At 40.0% G+C, this 17919-nt stretch overlaps 1 protein-coding gene across 2 annotated transcripts in view; it reads right to left on the bottom strand.

Moving 5' to 3' along the window:
* MYO3B (myosin IIIB) overlaps positions 1-17919 on the bottom strand; it is a 503395-nt gene that overhangs the window by 329134 nt on the left and 156342 nt on the right. For both annotated transcript variants that reach the window (XM_003254238.4, XM_003254240.4), the window contains exon 8: positions 7429-7494. In XM_003254238.4, coding sequence (XP_003254286.2) covers positions 7429-7494 — 66 coding nt within the window. The remainder of the gene's footprint in view (positions 1-7428; positions 7495-17919) is intronic.

The following is a 17919-nucleotide window of genomic DNA, read 5'->3' as shown; positions in this document are numbered from 1 at the left end:
TCTCTACTGCTGGTTGAGCGTGAACTCTGGAACAAGTTTTCTGGGGTTCAAATCCCAGCTCCACCACTTACTAGCTATGGTCTTGGGACTCTTGGCCTCTTTTTACCTTAATTTCTAAAAAATAAGAATATTAGAACTACTTCGGAGAATTATGAGGATTAAGTAAATTATACAACACGTAGAGAACAGTGCCTAGCATAAGAGTTACATATGTTAATTATTATTATTATTTGTCAAGTGCTACATATACCTTATGTAATTTAATCCTCACAGCGATACTACTCTCAGCCCCAATTTGACAACTGAGGCCCGGCAGTCAGACAGGTTAAATATCTTTTCCAAGATTACACAGCCAGTAAGTGACACAGCTGGATACACATGCTACAGCACTGCTCTTCCACAGCTGCCTCTTCCTGGTGACGATCCAGGCGGCACTCTGGGGAGAGGCGAATGTGTGAGCCACCACCTCCAGGCACAAGCACACAGGCAATGCAGCACTCACCCTCACTTTCTATTATTTCAATTACAGAGTCTTTTTGATTCACAGTATGAAAATCAAGTGTAATTTTTTTAAAAGAAGAAAGAAAAGCCAATATGGAGAAAATGGTACAGACATAATTTAATGAATCCACAGCAGCTACAAAAGTCAGCTAATATAATGTGTCACAAGCACTAACATAAAATCTATGACATATGCCACAGATTTGGTTTCTCACAAGATCTAAACCCAGCATCTGTCAGGAAATAAACAGGATATACTGACAACAGTCTAGATTACCCACATTACTATGCCTTTTTCTTATTTTGTATGAGACTAAACCTTCATTTCTCTCACATTGCCATGGTTCCTGAGAAGACAGGACATATTCCTAGTATATTCCAGGTATATGTGGGTACCATGTTTCAAACTTCAAGTCACACTCAGCTGCTTCCTGGTTTACACTATGAGAAAATCAGATTTTATCAGGTGACTTTATAAGTAGGGTATAAGTGAGATCGAATCAGGCCCTTGGTGTGTTTAGATGATCTATTAGGTAATCTAAATTAGACGCTCTTCAGGGAGATATAACCTTGAAATTCACACATAGCTTTATTTGTTCTTCTCATGAAAAACAAAATCCCAATATTTCAAAATAAGAAAGGATTTGAGTTGCATTTATAAGTATATTGATCAATATATGTTAAGTGAGGAGTGGATAATTTGGGCGGGTTAACTTATTTTTTGTGTTAATTTTGAGCTTCTCCATGAGTTTTTATTAATTCACTAATTCCCTGTAGCTCAAGAGATGCTAATTAATTCAAGAAATCATAATAGCTAATCATTGGCTAAATAAATCTAAAATGGAGAGAGTCTGTCACTAGAGATACCACTGCTCATTTTAATTAAAATTATGAATTTGTGAAGTAATGTAAATAAAGGTTATTGTATCCTTCTACTCTAGGAAGTATTAACCCTTTGTATGGCCTCCTGAGAATCTGACAAGACTTAAATAGCCAAGAATATCTGCGGAACTTAATCACTGAGTTACGAGTTACAATATTTATCACTGCAAGTGTGTTGTTCATTGACACTATAAAGCCATGTGGAATTAAGCAGCCTTGAAACACAAGATGGAGAAAGGCTAAGTGCTGAGAATTGTTGCCTTCAGGGAAATACAATCAATGTCAAGCAAACAACCACCCCAAAATGGTTAGCTTTATCAGCATTCAGGCCTACAGTGAAAGCAAATTTTCCAGATCTGAGTTTCAACTTTTAAAGAATAAACATATGCAAATGACCATTAGTCTTAGTAGTTTTATGGCTCAGAGTGATCTTATCTTGTTAACATTCAGGGCAACTGCTTATACCCATTTGAATGTCATTTAGAGGGCTAGGAAAGGCTGCTTCAACATTTGATGACTAAATGGCAGGGCTCAGCCACAATGCTCACTCTGGGAAATGAGAAATAGACACACCAGTATGCTAGATGCTGATGCAGTTCAGAAAATGCTACCCCAAAATATGGCCCCTCAGCATACTGAGTATTTTAAGCAGAAGACAATTAAGAAAACCACAAAAACAGAAAGGTCCCTCTGACCTTCTCCCACCCCCTCTCTCTTGAAGATCCTCATGTGACAGGTGACCTGCCATATAATCAGAAGGAAGAAATGTTACACAGAGAGGCTGAGAAGAATCTGAGGACTTGCTAAGTTTTCCCCAGTTTATTACCATTAGATCATATGCCTTTTTTGTTCAATCATACTTCTATACAACTGTCCATCATTCATTAAACCTAACCACAAAAGTAGTTTTCACTCAGTTTTTGAGTGAAGGCTCCTGTGTCACATAAAACTCACATTAAATAAATTTGTTCCACTTTTCTCTTGTTAATCTGTTTTTTGTTACAGAAATGTCAGCCATTAACCTCACAGCAGGTGAGGAAAAGATATTACTTTTTCTCCCCTATACTACCCAAGCCAGCCACCTCAAGAAAGAACAGTTCATGTGCAGGTGACCACATAGTTCAAGTCATCATTAAATCCAAAGCTGAGCATCCGTGATGCTATTGGTGGAATTGCCCTTGACCAAGAGAACTCCATCTTGATTGTCTCAATAATCGGCTCAAGGGCCATTGATGATGAGGTCCTAAATTTAATTCCTAATAAAACCCCTAAAGTTTTAGAGGCAAAATGAGAAAGCATAGCTCACAAATACCTTGTGACCGATGACTTGGAAAGTATTTTTGTAGTTGATTTCAAAGACCTGAAATTAGTTTGAACTTAAAAAGAAAAGTGACATCCATTAGGACCAAGGTGAAGTTAACAAAATGAAAATTATTTCTATCTTATCAAAAGGCTACTTCTGAATGGAGCCTCCTGACAAAGCAGAAGTCTGGCTGGTACTTGAACCAGATAAACTTGTTATGCAAATAGCTTTAGTCATAGGGGAAAGAGCTGATAATGAAATCTCTACAAAGCCAACCACACATTATAGAGGTGACAAAACACATCAAGCAGGGTCCTAGCATATGGATAAAAAGCAGTGCAGAATTTATGTGAGCATTGCATTTAATTTATCATAACTAAGCTGTCAGGAATCATGCTTTGACAAACACATAACTAATGAATATAAATGAATCAATTATCAGTAACAACCAAAGCTTTAGAACCAAACAAGCTGATGCTTCTTTTAAAACCCCCAAACAGGTTTACTAATAGTATTTTAGACTTTTAGATGTTTTAAAAAATCTCTCTTACTATCTCCAAATTAAGGAGGCTGGAAATAAATCTGAAACACAGTAAGCCACATCCCCAGTGCTCCTACTTTCCTACCTTCCTGGCCCTCCTACACGCGTATGCACGTGCACACACCCACACCCCTGTGCCCTGTCTACATAGCTATAATCACTAGGCTGCAGCCAGACCAGCTTGTTCAGATCCCTGCAGCAGTCAGTATGAAATCTTTTGGTGGATAGTGACCAGCATGGAGTAAAAAAGACCTAGAGTATTGAATCGACTCTGTTACGGCTCAGTAGTCACATGAGGACAAAGTATTAAAGGTCTTAAAGCCATCAAGGAACTTTTAGTCCTATCTATTCTTTAAAGAGAAACAGATTTACTATGTCTTGGTCTACAAAGGAAACTGAAGCAATTATCTGTATAATTCAGGTTAAAAGAAACTTTTCCTAAAATTACTAGATAATCATCTTCTCCAGCCCAGTCCCTCCAATAATGAAAAGCTTATAATCTGAAGGTCTTAATCCTCCATCTTTCTTTCGCTTGACTCCTAATACGAGCAAGATAAGTATAAAAACAAACTAAGGCTCTCTCTTTAAATAGACATTTCAAACCCAGTGAATATCATTGTTTATATTGAATTAGAGATTTGAATAAATATAATGCATGGCATTTGGTCAAACTGTATTTGATAGGCTGAGTAATGGCAGCCTAGTGTCAGCAGTCTCCTCTACAGAATAAAAGGATATTATTTGGGGCTGGGCTCAGTGGCTCACACCTGTAATCCCAGCACTTTGGGAGGCTGAGGTGGGCAGATCACTTGAGGTCAGGAGTTCAAGACCAACCTGGCCAACATGGCAAAACCCCATCTCTGCTAAAAATAAAAAAACTAGCTGGTCCTGGTGGCACACACCTGTAATTCCAGCTACTTGGGAGGCTGAGGCACAAGAATCATTTGATCCCAGGAGGCCGAGGTTGCAGTGAGCCAAGATCATGCCACTGCACTCCCGCCTGGGCAACACAGTGAGACCCTGTTTCAAAACAAACAAACAAAAAAAAAGAAAGTATATTATTTGGGAATGGTGGGCAGGCTTCTATTTAAAGATATATAATATAATTATCAGTCCCCAATTTTGAGAAATATTCCCAAAAATATTGCAGAAGAATTTACGGTTGAAGAACCTAAGATGTTATGGGAAAACAGGATTGGAGGGCTGAGGTCAATAAGGAATCTATAAACACCTATTATATAAAATTTGTCACTAATAAAAAAACTGTAAAGACAACTCATTAAACAAAAAGAAGACTGATGACATATTTCCATCTTAAACTAGTAATAAACCACATAATTACTTAATTTCTAATTGCCTTCCTGATTCATTATAAACTTTCCAGACTCTCCCTCCCCTGCAATTTCAACAGGATGCTTTTTGCTTTGCTCCTGACAGTATGCAAACTCAAAGGCATTGTTTTCTGTGTTTAGCCCTCCATTCTAGTATTCAAGACCTTTTGCAACTCAGAATGAGTGCATCTGAAATTCTCAGAATTGGGAAAAACATAGCAGATTTGAATTGGCATATAATAGGATTTGCCATAAGGAACTATCAGTGTTAGGGAGGAATTTCTGCATAGTTGACCCTTGAAGAACATGGATTTTAACTGCACGGATGCACTTACAAGTGGATTTTTTTCCACCTCTGCTAACCCTGAGACAGTGGAACCAACCTCTCCTCTTCTTCCTCCCCCTCAGCCTATTCAACGTGAAAAAGATGAGGATGAAGACCTTTATTATGATCCACTTCCAAGTAATGAACAGTAAGCACGTTTCTCTTCCTTATGAGTTTCCTAATAATATTTTCTTTTCTCTAGCATACTTTATTGTAAGAATACAGTATATAATACACATAATGCATAAAATATGTATTAATCAACAGTTTATGTTATCAGCAAGGCTTCCAGTCAACAGTAAGCTCTCAGTAGTTAAGGTTTTGGAGAGTTAAAAGTTATAGGCAATTTTTGACTTCACAAGGTGGGGGGTAGTCAGCACCCCTAACCCCTGCATTGTTTAAGAGTCAACTGCATTGTGTACAGTCCAATCTCTGTCATCAATTATGTACCTTTATTCTCAAATCCATCCAAGGAATACTGTGCTTAGTTTATGATTACAAACATACTCTTGAAAAAGTATACATAAGCCAAAGTTTTGTGAGTCAAATCACATTTTTAGTGGCATCAGGAGAGTTTGGTATGGGAAGGCGTATTAGTGAATATGTAATGGATTTTTCTAGGACAACAGCTTAGACAAGGTCAATCAAGGGTATCTGTGTGCAGCAATGAAATGAAAAGGAAAAATCTTTGGATCCAGGCTTTACCAGCAAAATCAGCGGAACCTTAGCTCCCAGATTTCTTTCCTTGGGATGGTCGGAAATGTGGTCCCAAGCTACCAGCATGCCTTCAGCCCTTTGGTTCCCTCTACCTACTCTTTTGGGTCCCAAACCTCTGGAAGTGGCTCTTCCACTGCTCTTCTGTGAGCATCATCCCTCCTACAAGTATGTTTTTCCTCTCAACATGGCCTGACACCATCACCTTTGACTTGTGGCTGCTCCTAGTGCATTCTGCAGCCAGGACAAAAATGTCAACATGGGGCTAAAGGGGCAACGAGATACCCTCCACCCCTGACCTTCAACTTCATGGTCATGTTCCAACACAGTCTTTCTTAGTAGGGGTCTTTGAGTTCTTTTCCACTCCCCTTTCCTGAGGAACATGGCAAAAGTCCAGGAGGGACAGGACAAGCAAACAAATTCAGGGACCCTGAACTATACTACATTTGAAATTAAAATGAAAGTGAAATACAGGTTCATAGCTGTTTATACAAACCCCCTGGAGCCAAATGTATTTTGGAATTCAGAATTTTATCGAATTTTGGAAAGGTAAACTGTTACATTTACTGTGTATTATGTAACAGCCCTAGCAGGATCTGGGGCAGCATACTATAATCAAACAAATATATCTGCTGCCAAACACATGAATATTCACATCAAGTAAGATAAATAACAACTATAAATAGCCTCACAGTTAAGGTCATATGTTACCATCAAATCAGTTCACGTAAGGTTAGGTTTTGCTGCTAAATGACTCAACTACAAAAGAACTTTTATCTTGCAGAGCTCTTTGGATTTTGGAATTATGGATAAGAGATTGTTGATCTGTATTGTGATTTATTAAGGAAGATGATCAAAAGACCCACTTTGCTTTATTGCCTGGCTTCTTTGTGAAAGCTAAGTTTGCACAGAGGCATAAATTAGAAAAATTTGTGTTGACCCTCGCCCACTTCTTATTTATCAGCTATTTTGGTCACTTCTTTTCTCCTCCCACGACCTCTGAACACCTTGTTTCATATACTAGATCCCACAGTACTTCTTCCAAGCTCCTGTGCCTTGGTATGGTTGGTAATGCCTGGTCTAGATTCCTGTCCCCTCAATTCACCAGGTCCCTAGCTTGGGGCCCTGTAACCTCCTCCAGTAGTCTGAGTATCTTTCTCAGACTTAGGACCAGTGTGATCCAAAAGCCCATGACCCCAGCACTGAGCCACTGTTGGTTTCACTGTCGATTCTGCTCCTGTCTGAGTCCCAGTAATACTTGCCTAGTGACATAGCTCCTACCAGGTATGTCACACCATCATCTTGGCCTTCATTTTGTTCCTCATACCTTGAGACTTGGCTGGGATACCTTACCTTGGTACCCCAGGCCTGAGATTCTACTTTGTCCCTCAATCATCTTGGAAACTGAACCCTTGTTCCCATGCCACAGATCCTAGAGCAAGCCCAACTTTCACACTGCAAAAACTCTGTTGGAGGCTGCTACCTTCTGTCTTCTCTTTGGTCCTGGTGTGGGCATCAGATTTTTAGATGTTTCATCTCTCCCCATTAAACATGGCAAGTTGTCAATATTTGCCCTAAGACAAAGTAGGTTCTCAGATAAATGTGACCCATATGATAAGAAGGACTTACTATAACTGAGAGTCAAATGGAACGCCTTACATTTCACATCTTGCAAAGGCATCTTCTATCATTTACTAGAACAAACCCTGAGTCATAATGTGCTAACAGGCATAACAACCCCTAGTGCCAAGTAAATTCCACAGCCTGGATTTCTCCAGTCACTGTTCAAGGCCTTGCTAGATAGGCAATTTTTAGTGGAAGAAATACTCACTGTGAAATAAAGTGGTTGAATTCTTCACACCATTTTTCTGGATGAAGTAAAGTAGGTGGAGGATTTCTGAAAAAATAACAGCAATTTTTTCTTAAAAAAGAAGAGTTTCATTAAAGGCAAAATATTAACTTGTTTTTATTGATATCATTCTAAATAGCTCTAATAAAATCTGTTTGTTCTCACATGAGAGTCATTTTTTAGTGGTAGATTATGAAGTGCCAACCCCTATTCCTGTAGTCATTCATTTTCATTGACTGAAGACCTACTATGTCCCTGGCCTTCTCAGGACCTGTGAAAGTTACAAAGATCAGGAACATTCTTCCAGAAGCAGACACCCTAATGAGGGGTGAGGCAAGCACACAAACTACTATAACAGAGCTGAGGATTATTAGTGCTATAAGAAAGCTATAAACATAGTGCTAGGGGCTTTAGTGAAATAGACTTTTAATTGTACAGGATTTTCAGATCATTATGGTACCATTTGAATTAATTATGTGATGCATTTAAAGTATACTTATAAATTCATAGTCATATTTTTAACTATTTCCTATGTATCAACTTCTGCAATAAGCACTGGAGAAAGTCAAACAGTCAAAACAACGTCCCAGACTCCGTGAAGATCCTGGGTAGAGAAGGAGACAGACGTATACCATACCTAATAATTGGAGGTCCAAGAGAATGAGAGAATGGCAGAAAGAACTTTAGGTAAGCAGAGCACCTCCTGGTGAGAGGGCAAAAAAAAAGGGGCGTGAGGGATGGGGGAAGAGCCCTGAATTTGATTGAATACCCCAAAGAGATCTGATTTCAAAACAGAAGTGACTGTATTACCTTTAATTGATGAGACTTTTTTCTAGCAATACACGGAACTAGGGGCTTGTTGGCAACTCAAGTTCAGAAAATGAAAAAAGTGACAGTTCTGCACACCTGAATTATGGCTGTAAATTTTAAAGCCATCATATGTGATCCTTGTTTTTACCGGGATTCTAACTGCTTCCTAAAGCCATGGATTGCTCAGATTCAATAGGCAGAGGAATGGGAAGCAGCAAGAATTACCAGAAATAAATATATATCAGATAATGTGATCACAATTTGCCCGTCGATATCCATTATCTTCTCATTTCTTATGGTACAATTTTTATTTCAGCGTGCTGCTGCCATAATAAAGATTACAATTTCTTGAGTTCTTTACGGCTAGATGTGGTTCTGTGACCGAGTTCTAGTCAATGATATATAAATAGAATTATGATATGGTATTTCCAGAAAGTCTCCTTAAAAGAGGGGAGACATGCCATTCTTCTCTTGCCCCCTTCTTTCTTTTTAGAGCATGGGTATGATGGCTAGAGCTTGAGCAGCCATTGTGGACATCAGATGAACTTGAAAATGAAAACTATGAGCTGAATATGGCAAAACAAACAGATAGAAAACTGGATTCATGATGACATTGCAAAGCTTCCAGACCAGCTCTAGTCTGCTTCCCCCTAATCTTCCTTACTAAGAGAGAGAAATAAACTTCCATCTTCTTCAAGCCACTGGTACATGCAGCTGAGTCTAATCCTCAGTCAGATAACCCTTCCGAGTATTTTCCTACCATATGATTAGAACATAATATGATAAGTGATATACTAGAAGCACAAGCACCATATGTGGGTAGAATAATTAAGATGCTGCTTACTCAATCTAGGGAGTCTCAAAAGACTTTATAAAGAAGATAAACTTGAGCTGGCTCCTGAAAATTAGATTGGATTTTTCAAGATAGAGGAGAGTGAAGCCATTTTAGGCCCAGAAAACAGTATGTACCAAGACACAGGGATGTAAAAAAGCGTAGTAAGTCCAAAAAACCTAATTTGTTGAGGCTAGACTATATATGATCTTTTGGATCTGAAGAGAGAGCAGGGGGGAAGGATAAGGTGAGAAGGAAGAATGATTAGAGGAAGGAGATGATTTATCTGTTCTGCATATGAATTTAGTTACCCTTCATATCTTATAATTCAAAAACCTGTAAATTATCTGTGTATTACCCAGAAAGAATAGCAGTTAAATTTTTTCCCCCTTCTCCTGAATCAGAGACAAAGGAGGAGGCTGCCTCTTTATCTCATTCACTCCATTCAACAATATATGCCTTCATCTTTCCCTAGTACCACCATATAACTTCAGCTTCAATCCTAGTTTGGCTGAGCAGTTCTTACTGCCTGTGGCTATCTGAGGTTTTACATGGCCTGCCAGCTCACCTCTGTGGGCAGCTTTGGTGCTATATCTTTCAGTGAGTTGGTTATCCAAGGTCATCTCTACAGCCCTTTCCAGGATGTGCACTTTCCTTGATCTTCTCAGGTTTCCTGATCACTCTGTCCTCACTAAGGTCAGTCCCACAGAGAAGAGCTGCTTAAGCAATCTACTGTCTAATAGACTTAATTCACTCCCAAAGCAGTTCACCATGACTAAGTCATTTGTAGACAGACTGAACAGATTTGACTGAAACGACACTAGTAGGCTCAACACTGGCCAGCCCAGCAGGGAAGGGGCGTCTCTCTTCCATAATTAGAGAGTGACCTGGCAAGGGTCCAGTGAGAAATGGATGGTGAATATCCACTTTAGTATACAGAACAATGTACCTTCCTGTTTTCAGTCTCTTTCTCAGCAGGAAATATGCACAAGGGGTATTGTTTAGTTGTCGGCCTGAAGAGAATGGCAGCAAACCACCACTCACCCAGGTCACCACCAACTCTCTATGGCTTCACATAAACACCACACAAGGAAACATCTTCTTTGAAGCCCAGCATCATAGAAAGTTGGTTAAGAGAACCTCATTTGATCCTGTAAATGTCCTGCCTTTCCTGGAGTTCATCCTACCTTGGTTCAGTAAAGCAAGATCTTGTGAAAGATTATTTTCTGATATAATGAAAACCAAATGAATTTGAAGACTTTGCAGTACTTTGTTTGGACTGGCAATATAAATTCTAATTCTCTCACAACCCAGAAAGAACACCAGTGAAGGGAAACCATGTATGTTATTCTTTTGTTTCATTTGTGAGTGCTTCTCCCTCTGTTGCAGCTAGAACATTATTGATCCCAGAATCCTGTTTTTCTCCCTATTCTCTTCCCATTCCATACATTCACTGAGGGCTTACTGTATGTTGACAGCTTCCTAACATGCCTTGATTTCTTTTCTGCCTTTTAGCTGGTGCATCTGACTACTTACTAGATGGTTGCATTTTGATTTCCCAGAGACATCTTAAGGTCAACATGTTCAAAACCAAACATCTTCCTTTCTTAAGGCTGCATCGCCCCCGGTTGTTGAAGTCAGAAACCTGGATTCTACATTCTCCCTTAACCCCATATCCAATTAAAGCAGGCAGAATAATGGCTCCCTCAAAGTGTCCACATTCTAATCCTCAGAACCTATTAAATGCTACTTTATATGGCAAAAGGACTTTATTTGTGTAATTAAGGTAAAGATCCTAGAGACAGGAAGTTGTCTTGGATTACCTGGATGGGCCCAACTTAATCACATGAGTCTTTTAAAGTGGAAGAGGGAGGCAGAAAGAAAAAAGAAGAGGCAGGAGAGGTTCAACTTATGAAAGGGACTTAACCCGTCATTGCTGCTTTTGAAAATGGAGGAAGTGGCCATGAGCCAAGGAATGCAGGCAGCATCTGGAAGATGGAAATGGGCCTCAGCTGATACCTAGCAAAGAAATGAGATCCTCAATTCTACAGAAGCAAGGAAATGAATTCTGCTAATAACCTGAATGAGCCAGAAAATAAATTTCCCCTAAGCCTTAAGAAAGCAGTACAGCCCTACTGACACGTTGATTTTAGCCCACTAAGACCCATGGCAGACTTCTAACTTGAAGAACCATAAGATAACAAATTTGGGTTGTTTTCAGCCTCTAAGTTTGTGGTGATTTGTTATGACAGTAATAGAAAACTAATATAACAATCAAATATCAAGTCTTCTCATTTCTACTTCCTAAATCCCTAACTCATAACCTGTCCCCTCTTTCGCATCCTCGTCCAGTCACTCATCATCTCATACCCATACTACTCCAGTGTCCTCCTTGTTTTTCTCCTTCCCTCTACCTCATACCCCTCTAATCCATCTTGTACTTGGTAGCTAGAATTTCTTTATAACATACAAATATGATCTCATTGTTTCCTTGCTCAAAATTCTTCAGCAGATGCACACTGCCAGAATGATAAAATGTTAACTCCTTTGCATGATAGATACAAATGGTCTTGCCTGCCACCTACCTGTCTATTTGATTTCATCTTAAATCACTTGCTCACCAGATGCTGTAGCACTGTGCTGCACAGTACTTGTAGCTCCAAAACAGGTCCTATTATTTCATGCCTCAGGGCCTTTGCACATGATGTACCTCCAGTTTAGAATACTCTCCCTAATTTGTCCACCTGGCAGGCTCCTACTCATGTTTCATGTGTCTCTGTAGTGCCCAGCACAGAACTACTCGGTAAAGTTTTTGAATGAATGCACACAAACATATACATGTTGTAGGTAGGCCAAGAAATGGTGATAGGACAAAATATGACTTGGTCTTCAAAGTAGCATAAAATTAGACAAATATGGAACAGCTCTTTCGGATATGAGCGCATTCCAACTACATTATTCACAGCAAGCAGGTTTGAAGAATAAAGGCGTATTGACTTGATTTGGATTTGAAAATATAAGCCTCATTCCTCTACATTTGAAGCCCAAATGTCGCCAGGTCCCTGAATATATATAACCAAAATGAGCAAATAAATCATGATTTAAACCTCACTGTAGACATTAGCTGATGTCACGACCATTATACACACATACATGGTGGGTCAGAGACAGAAGGAGATGAATACCAATAACCATCATATGTTGAGTGCTTACTACCACAAAGCTTCATGCCAAGTGCTTCACATGTAGGTCAACTAAACGTTGCAATAATCCTATTAAATAGGAATTATCCCAGTTTCACAAGTGAAGAAAATGCAACTTAAAAGAAGAAATTTTCTAAAAAACATTCAGCAAAAATTGGAAGAACCGGGTTTTAAATTCAGATATTTCTGTCTCCAATGCCCATATACCTCACTCTTTTCTGTATTTTATCTCGTGAAGAGTCCATTACTTTGGAAGATGAATTAAGAGAACATATATGCAAAAAAATGACAGAAAACCAATTAGCAAGCAATGCCTCAAGAAGGTGCAAAATTAAGCCCTCAAACATTAAAGCACACTCACCAAGGAGATGCTGAGTAAAAAATTTCTCAGTGAGGCAGAGTTAATTAAGAAAGCCTTCCTGAAAGCTGCGAATTTTAAAGCAGGACCTCTGTTCACAGAGGGGACATAAATCAGCTAACTAGTGGAGGAGGGTGTTAGGGGAGAAGGGGAATAACAGAGGAAGATAGAAAGAATGAAGTATAATAACCAAGAAACAATTGTTAACATCCAGTTAAACACATAGGAATGTGTTAGAAAAACATTCCATTTACTTACTCATAAAAGCAAAAAGCAAGACATTTGAGTGTAATTAACTGTTCTGATAGTATTAACCACAGCAACAGAGCTGCCATTCTGATTACAATCGGTAGATCCCATTAATAAAGTTGAATAGTTATGTGTCTGTGTCTCTCTATCTTGCCCCAGCTGTTCCTAAATTTGCTTTTCTCCCTAAGTCACATCTTACCTGTTCAAAATTAATTATTTTTAAAAGTTTACATTTAATTGTAATACATGATTCATCTCAGTGTAAGAAACATTCCCTGGCCGGGCACAGTGGCTCACCCCTGTAATCCCAGCACTTTGGGAGGCCAAGGCAGGCAGATCACTTGAGGTCAGGAGTTCGAGACCAGCCTGGCCAACATGGTGAAACCCCAGCCATAGTAAAAAAAAAAAAGAAAATACAAAAATTAGCCAGGTGTGGTGGCCTGCGCCTGTAATCCCAGCTACTCAGGAAGCTGAGGCAGAAGAATTGCTGGAACCTGTGAGGTGGAGGTTGCAGTGAGCCAAGATGGCGCCACTCCACTCCAGCCTGGCGACAGAGAAAAAAAAAATCCCCAATACTGGAATGTAGAGAATAAAAAGCAAAATTCCTCCTCATTATAGAGTCTCCTCCCCATTATCAGTATGGGTTGTATTCTTTTAGACCTTTTATTACATGCATTTGTAGTATCTGCTATAAATATTTTATATATATATACACACACACACACACACTGTCTCTGCTGTAAGTAAATGTTACAATATAAATTGGACGATATATTAATTTTTTTTTTTTTTTTTGAGACAGAGTCTCCCTCAGTCGCCCAGGCTGGAGTACAATGGAGCAATCTTGGCTCACTGCAACCTCTGCCTCTCAGGTTCAAGTGATTCTCCTGGCTCAGCTTCCCAAGTAGCTGGGATTACAGACACCTGCCATCATGCCCAGCTAAATTTTGTAGAGACAGTGTTTCACCATGTGGGCCAGGCTGGTCTTGAACTCCTAACCTCAGGTGATCTGTCTGCCTTGGCCTCCCAAAGTGCTGGGATCATAGGCATGAGCCACCGCACCCGGCCTTAATTTTTATAATTTTTATAATACAGTTGAGTGTATAATCCCAATAGAAATGGGATTATAAACCACATAAATGTCCTGGTACTTATTTTTTCCATTCAGTAATACAGCTTAAAGTTCATCCATATCACTTTCATACCTAAATGGCATTCCACAAAGTGGGTAACTATAGTTTATTTAGCCATTCATGTATTGGTGAACATTTAGGTTGTTTCTATTTTTGTTACTATTAGAAAGAAGGCTGAAATGGCTTACATATGCCACATGTCATATGGGATTTCAAACTTTTAAAATATTTCTTAGGTGGCAAAAGCACTGACAAGTGAACACTTAGTATCATTCCAAGAAACTTAAATGCAAAGAGAGAATATACTGCCGCATCTTCTGGGGGTGGCTCAGCGAGCAATTTCAGAGCAGTGGGGGCAACAGAGCTACAGCCAAGGAGGAAGCAATCAGCAAATGGTCCCACAGGATTATGAATAGTGCTCTGTGGGCCAAAACTCCATAGAACACACTGTAAATAGTGACCTTGAGTGGTTCGATTCCAGCAGCTACAAACTTTGAACCTTATTGCTGGGTTCCACTTGCAAGAATCTGCTACCTCGTTCCAGTGGTGGGTATCCCTGGGTAATAACCTCAGCATACGTGACACAGACGAACATATATTCAAAATATACATATGTGGCCAGTGTGGTGGCTCATGCCTGTAATCCTAGCACTTTGAGAGGCTGAGGCGGGCAGATCACTTGAGCTCAAGAGTTCAAGACCAGCCTGGGCAACACGACGAAACCCTGTCTCTACTAAAAATACAACACTTAGCCAGGCATGGTGGCAGGTGCCTGTAGTATCAGCTACTTGGGAGGCTGAGGCAGGAGGATCGTCTGAACCTGGGAGGTTGGGGCTGCAGTGAGCCGAGGTGGAGCCACTGTACTCCAGCCTGGGTGACAAAGTGAGACTGTCTTTCAAATATATATATTTATACATTATATATATAATTTATATATAGTATATATATATATGCTAACAATTCCACTAGAGAAAACATTTGAAAAAATTACAGAAATAGTTGGAGACATTTATAATTAGAAAATAGATGATATGAAAATGAAACAGAAATCAGTATCACAATGCTACATACTATACCATCATTAAATATGAAAGATTTGTCCAGGTTAGAAAAGATATCCATGCTAAGTGCTAAATCCACCATAAAGGCATCTCCCAATCAGGGTCAATCCCTTAAAGTAGGGAAAAGGAAGAGAAGAAGAGGTGTGTAAGGAGAAAATTAGATGGGGAAATGTCTGGAAGAAAGCAAAGACGAAATGCTCCTAGATCACATCTCAGCCTCAGATCACCACTGTCTAAGAAAGGGAAGCTTCTATGATTAATAACTACGATACTTTACAGTAACTGAAGAAATTACCAAAGGTAGTAAGGAGAAAAGCAAAAGCTTGTAGTTAAATTTCAAGCTTGTTGATTCTTCCTTGTTGTTGTTGAGAAGGAGTCTCGCTCTGTCACCCAGGCTGGAGTGCAGTGGCGCAATCTCGGCTCACTTCAATCTCCGTCTCCTGGGTTCAAGCGATTCTCCTGCCTCAGCCTCCCGAGTAGTTGGGAAAACAGGAGTGTGCCATCACACCCAGCTAATTTTTTTATTTTTAGTAGAGACGGGGTTTTACCATGTGGGCCAGGATGGTCTCGATCTCCTGACCTTGTGATCTGCCCGCCTTGGCCTCCCAAAGTGCTGGGATTACAGGTGTGAGCCACCACACCCAGCCTTGTTGATTCTTTTGCTTCTGATTCTTAATGACCTGTTTGGTCCTATACCTTAAATAATGCCATTTGCAATGTTAGGCTATAATCACTAAAATGTAAAGTTACCACATTGAATCACACAGTTCATAATAAACCATTCCTAACCACTATAGTCAGTAAGTGACAGGTGTTCACGTCCTCTGGCTTTCCAGCCCAGCACCAATCTGCTTCAAAGGTCATCCCAGAATATGAAGATTACATGTTTCCCATGTCAGGTATTATTACCCTAGGCCTGTGGGAATGACTTGCAGAGGTTGGGGGGTGTCACCAAGCTCTGTTAATCCTTGACCACTACCTCAAAATTTAAGTGTTCACAAAAGGCATGAGTCACATTTTCTCATTATCTCTAAAGCACATTGGGGTACCTTTCCCTCTACTGTACTCTCCTTACACAAACACACAGGATGCGTAAGCAATTCAGCCATGTGTGAAGAGTGCAGGAGAAAGTCAAGGACAATAGAAGGTGCCATGTCAATAGAGATGATGGAGGGGACAAGAGAGTGTGTCTGAGCCAATGTGGTCATTTACTGACATCCATTCTTTAATTTCCTCCTTCAATAAGAACTTGGCAATATCATCAATTCCAACTGTTAATGTCCAATGTGTCAGGGAAGTAGACCTTGCCCCAGGGCTGGCTAACGACCCTTTTCCTAGGTGGTCCTTCACATATAGTGTGGAAACCACAACCCTGTTCTTTTTCACACACACTCGTAAATGCATCATTTTTTTAAAAAATTATGATTTTAAAGAGATGTGTTTCAAATAGATCATGTTGTTCTCTAAATGCTTTTCCATCATCAAATTCTGGACTGTTTACATGGGTTCTTTGGAAGTGTGTTCTTTGAAGGTGATCATTACAGTGTGTCTAATGAGAGATGTAGAATCACTCCTCAATTAGAATAGCATTTTAAGAAAAATTTAAAAAGCTTTATATGTGTGGTGGGATAAAAACCACAGTAGTATGGTGGAGGGCCAGGTATAGTTAAAGCCAAAGGTTAAACATGCCGTGCTCATCAATCACTTTTTCTGGTGGCAAGTTATTTTAAAATAGTTGTTTTATATGAAAATTGTTGGGGAAAGGGTAGTGGCAATAAAAAGCAGGACTTCTCCCTACCTGGATTCTGAACGTGATGAACACAGTCAGCAGATAAGATCCAAAATAATACCTTTATAATGGATAGAACTGATCTTGGAGAATGTAGCTTTCATCTGCAGAGAGTGGGCTTTCTCAAACTGAAAGGCAGAAGTAGAGGTAGACTTATCTGGCCAGTCTTGGGACTGGGCTGGACCACCAGAGGTACCTCACTCAGGAGCAGAGCCTTTGCCCCTGAGCTTAACTATGCTGAAAGCAATCAAGCAGGCAGGCTAACTTCCAGGAGAAAGCAGAAGGGAAAGAGCAGGACCATGCATGACCAGTTCCTCCCCAAACTCACCATCTGCATAAATCACTTCTCATCCTCTAGCATCTATCAGTTTGGGTCCAATCAAAAGACAGAAACCACACCAGAAATTGAAACAAAGAAAATTTAATATAAAGAATGTTTAACTTACGCCAGGCGTGGTGGCTCACGCCTGTAATCCCAGCACTTTGGGAGGCTGAGGTGGGTGGATCACCTGAGGTCAGGAGTTCAAGACCAGCCTGGCCAACATGGTGAAACCTCGTCTTTACTAAAAATACAAAAATTAGCCGGACATGGTGGTGGGTGCCTGTAATCCCAGCTACTCGGGAGGCTGAAGCAGGAGAATGGCTTGAATCTGGGAGGTGGAGGTTGCAGTGAGCCAAGATTGTACCAGTGTACTCCAGCCTGGGTGACAGAGCGAGACTCCATCTCAAAACAAAACAAAACAAAACAGAATGTTTAACTTGTAACAGGGGATTAGATACTAAGGAGTAAAGAGAATTCTAAAGAATACAGATATAGCAGGCACTGGAAGCAGCTGCTACCTCTACTGAGATGGAGTACCCAGGAAGAAACAAATTTGAAAGAGCCCCTGCCCCCAAACCCAACCCTGAGATTCAGGCCTCAGCGGAAAGGCTATCACTATGGGCCTCGTGGTGAAGTTCTCTGAGGTGAGACAAGCCAGGGCTGGCAAGCATAAGACCACCTGCTGGGGTGCCTGTGAAACTCACTGAGAAGCCACC

The sequence above is a fragment of the Nomascus leucogenys genome, chromosome 22a, assembly GCF_006542625.1.
Source record: "Nomascus leucogenys isolate Asia chromosome 22a, Asia_NLE_v1, whole genome shotgun sequence".
Lineage (NCBI taxonomy): Eukaryota > Metazoa > Chordata > Mammalia > Primates > Hylobatidae > Nomascus > Nomascus leucogenys.
This window is presented reverse-complemented; position numbering and strand designations above follow the sequence as displayed.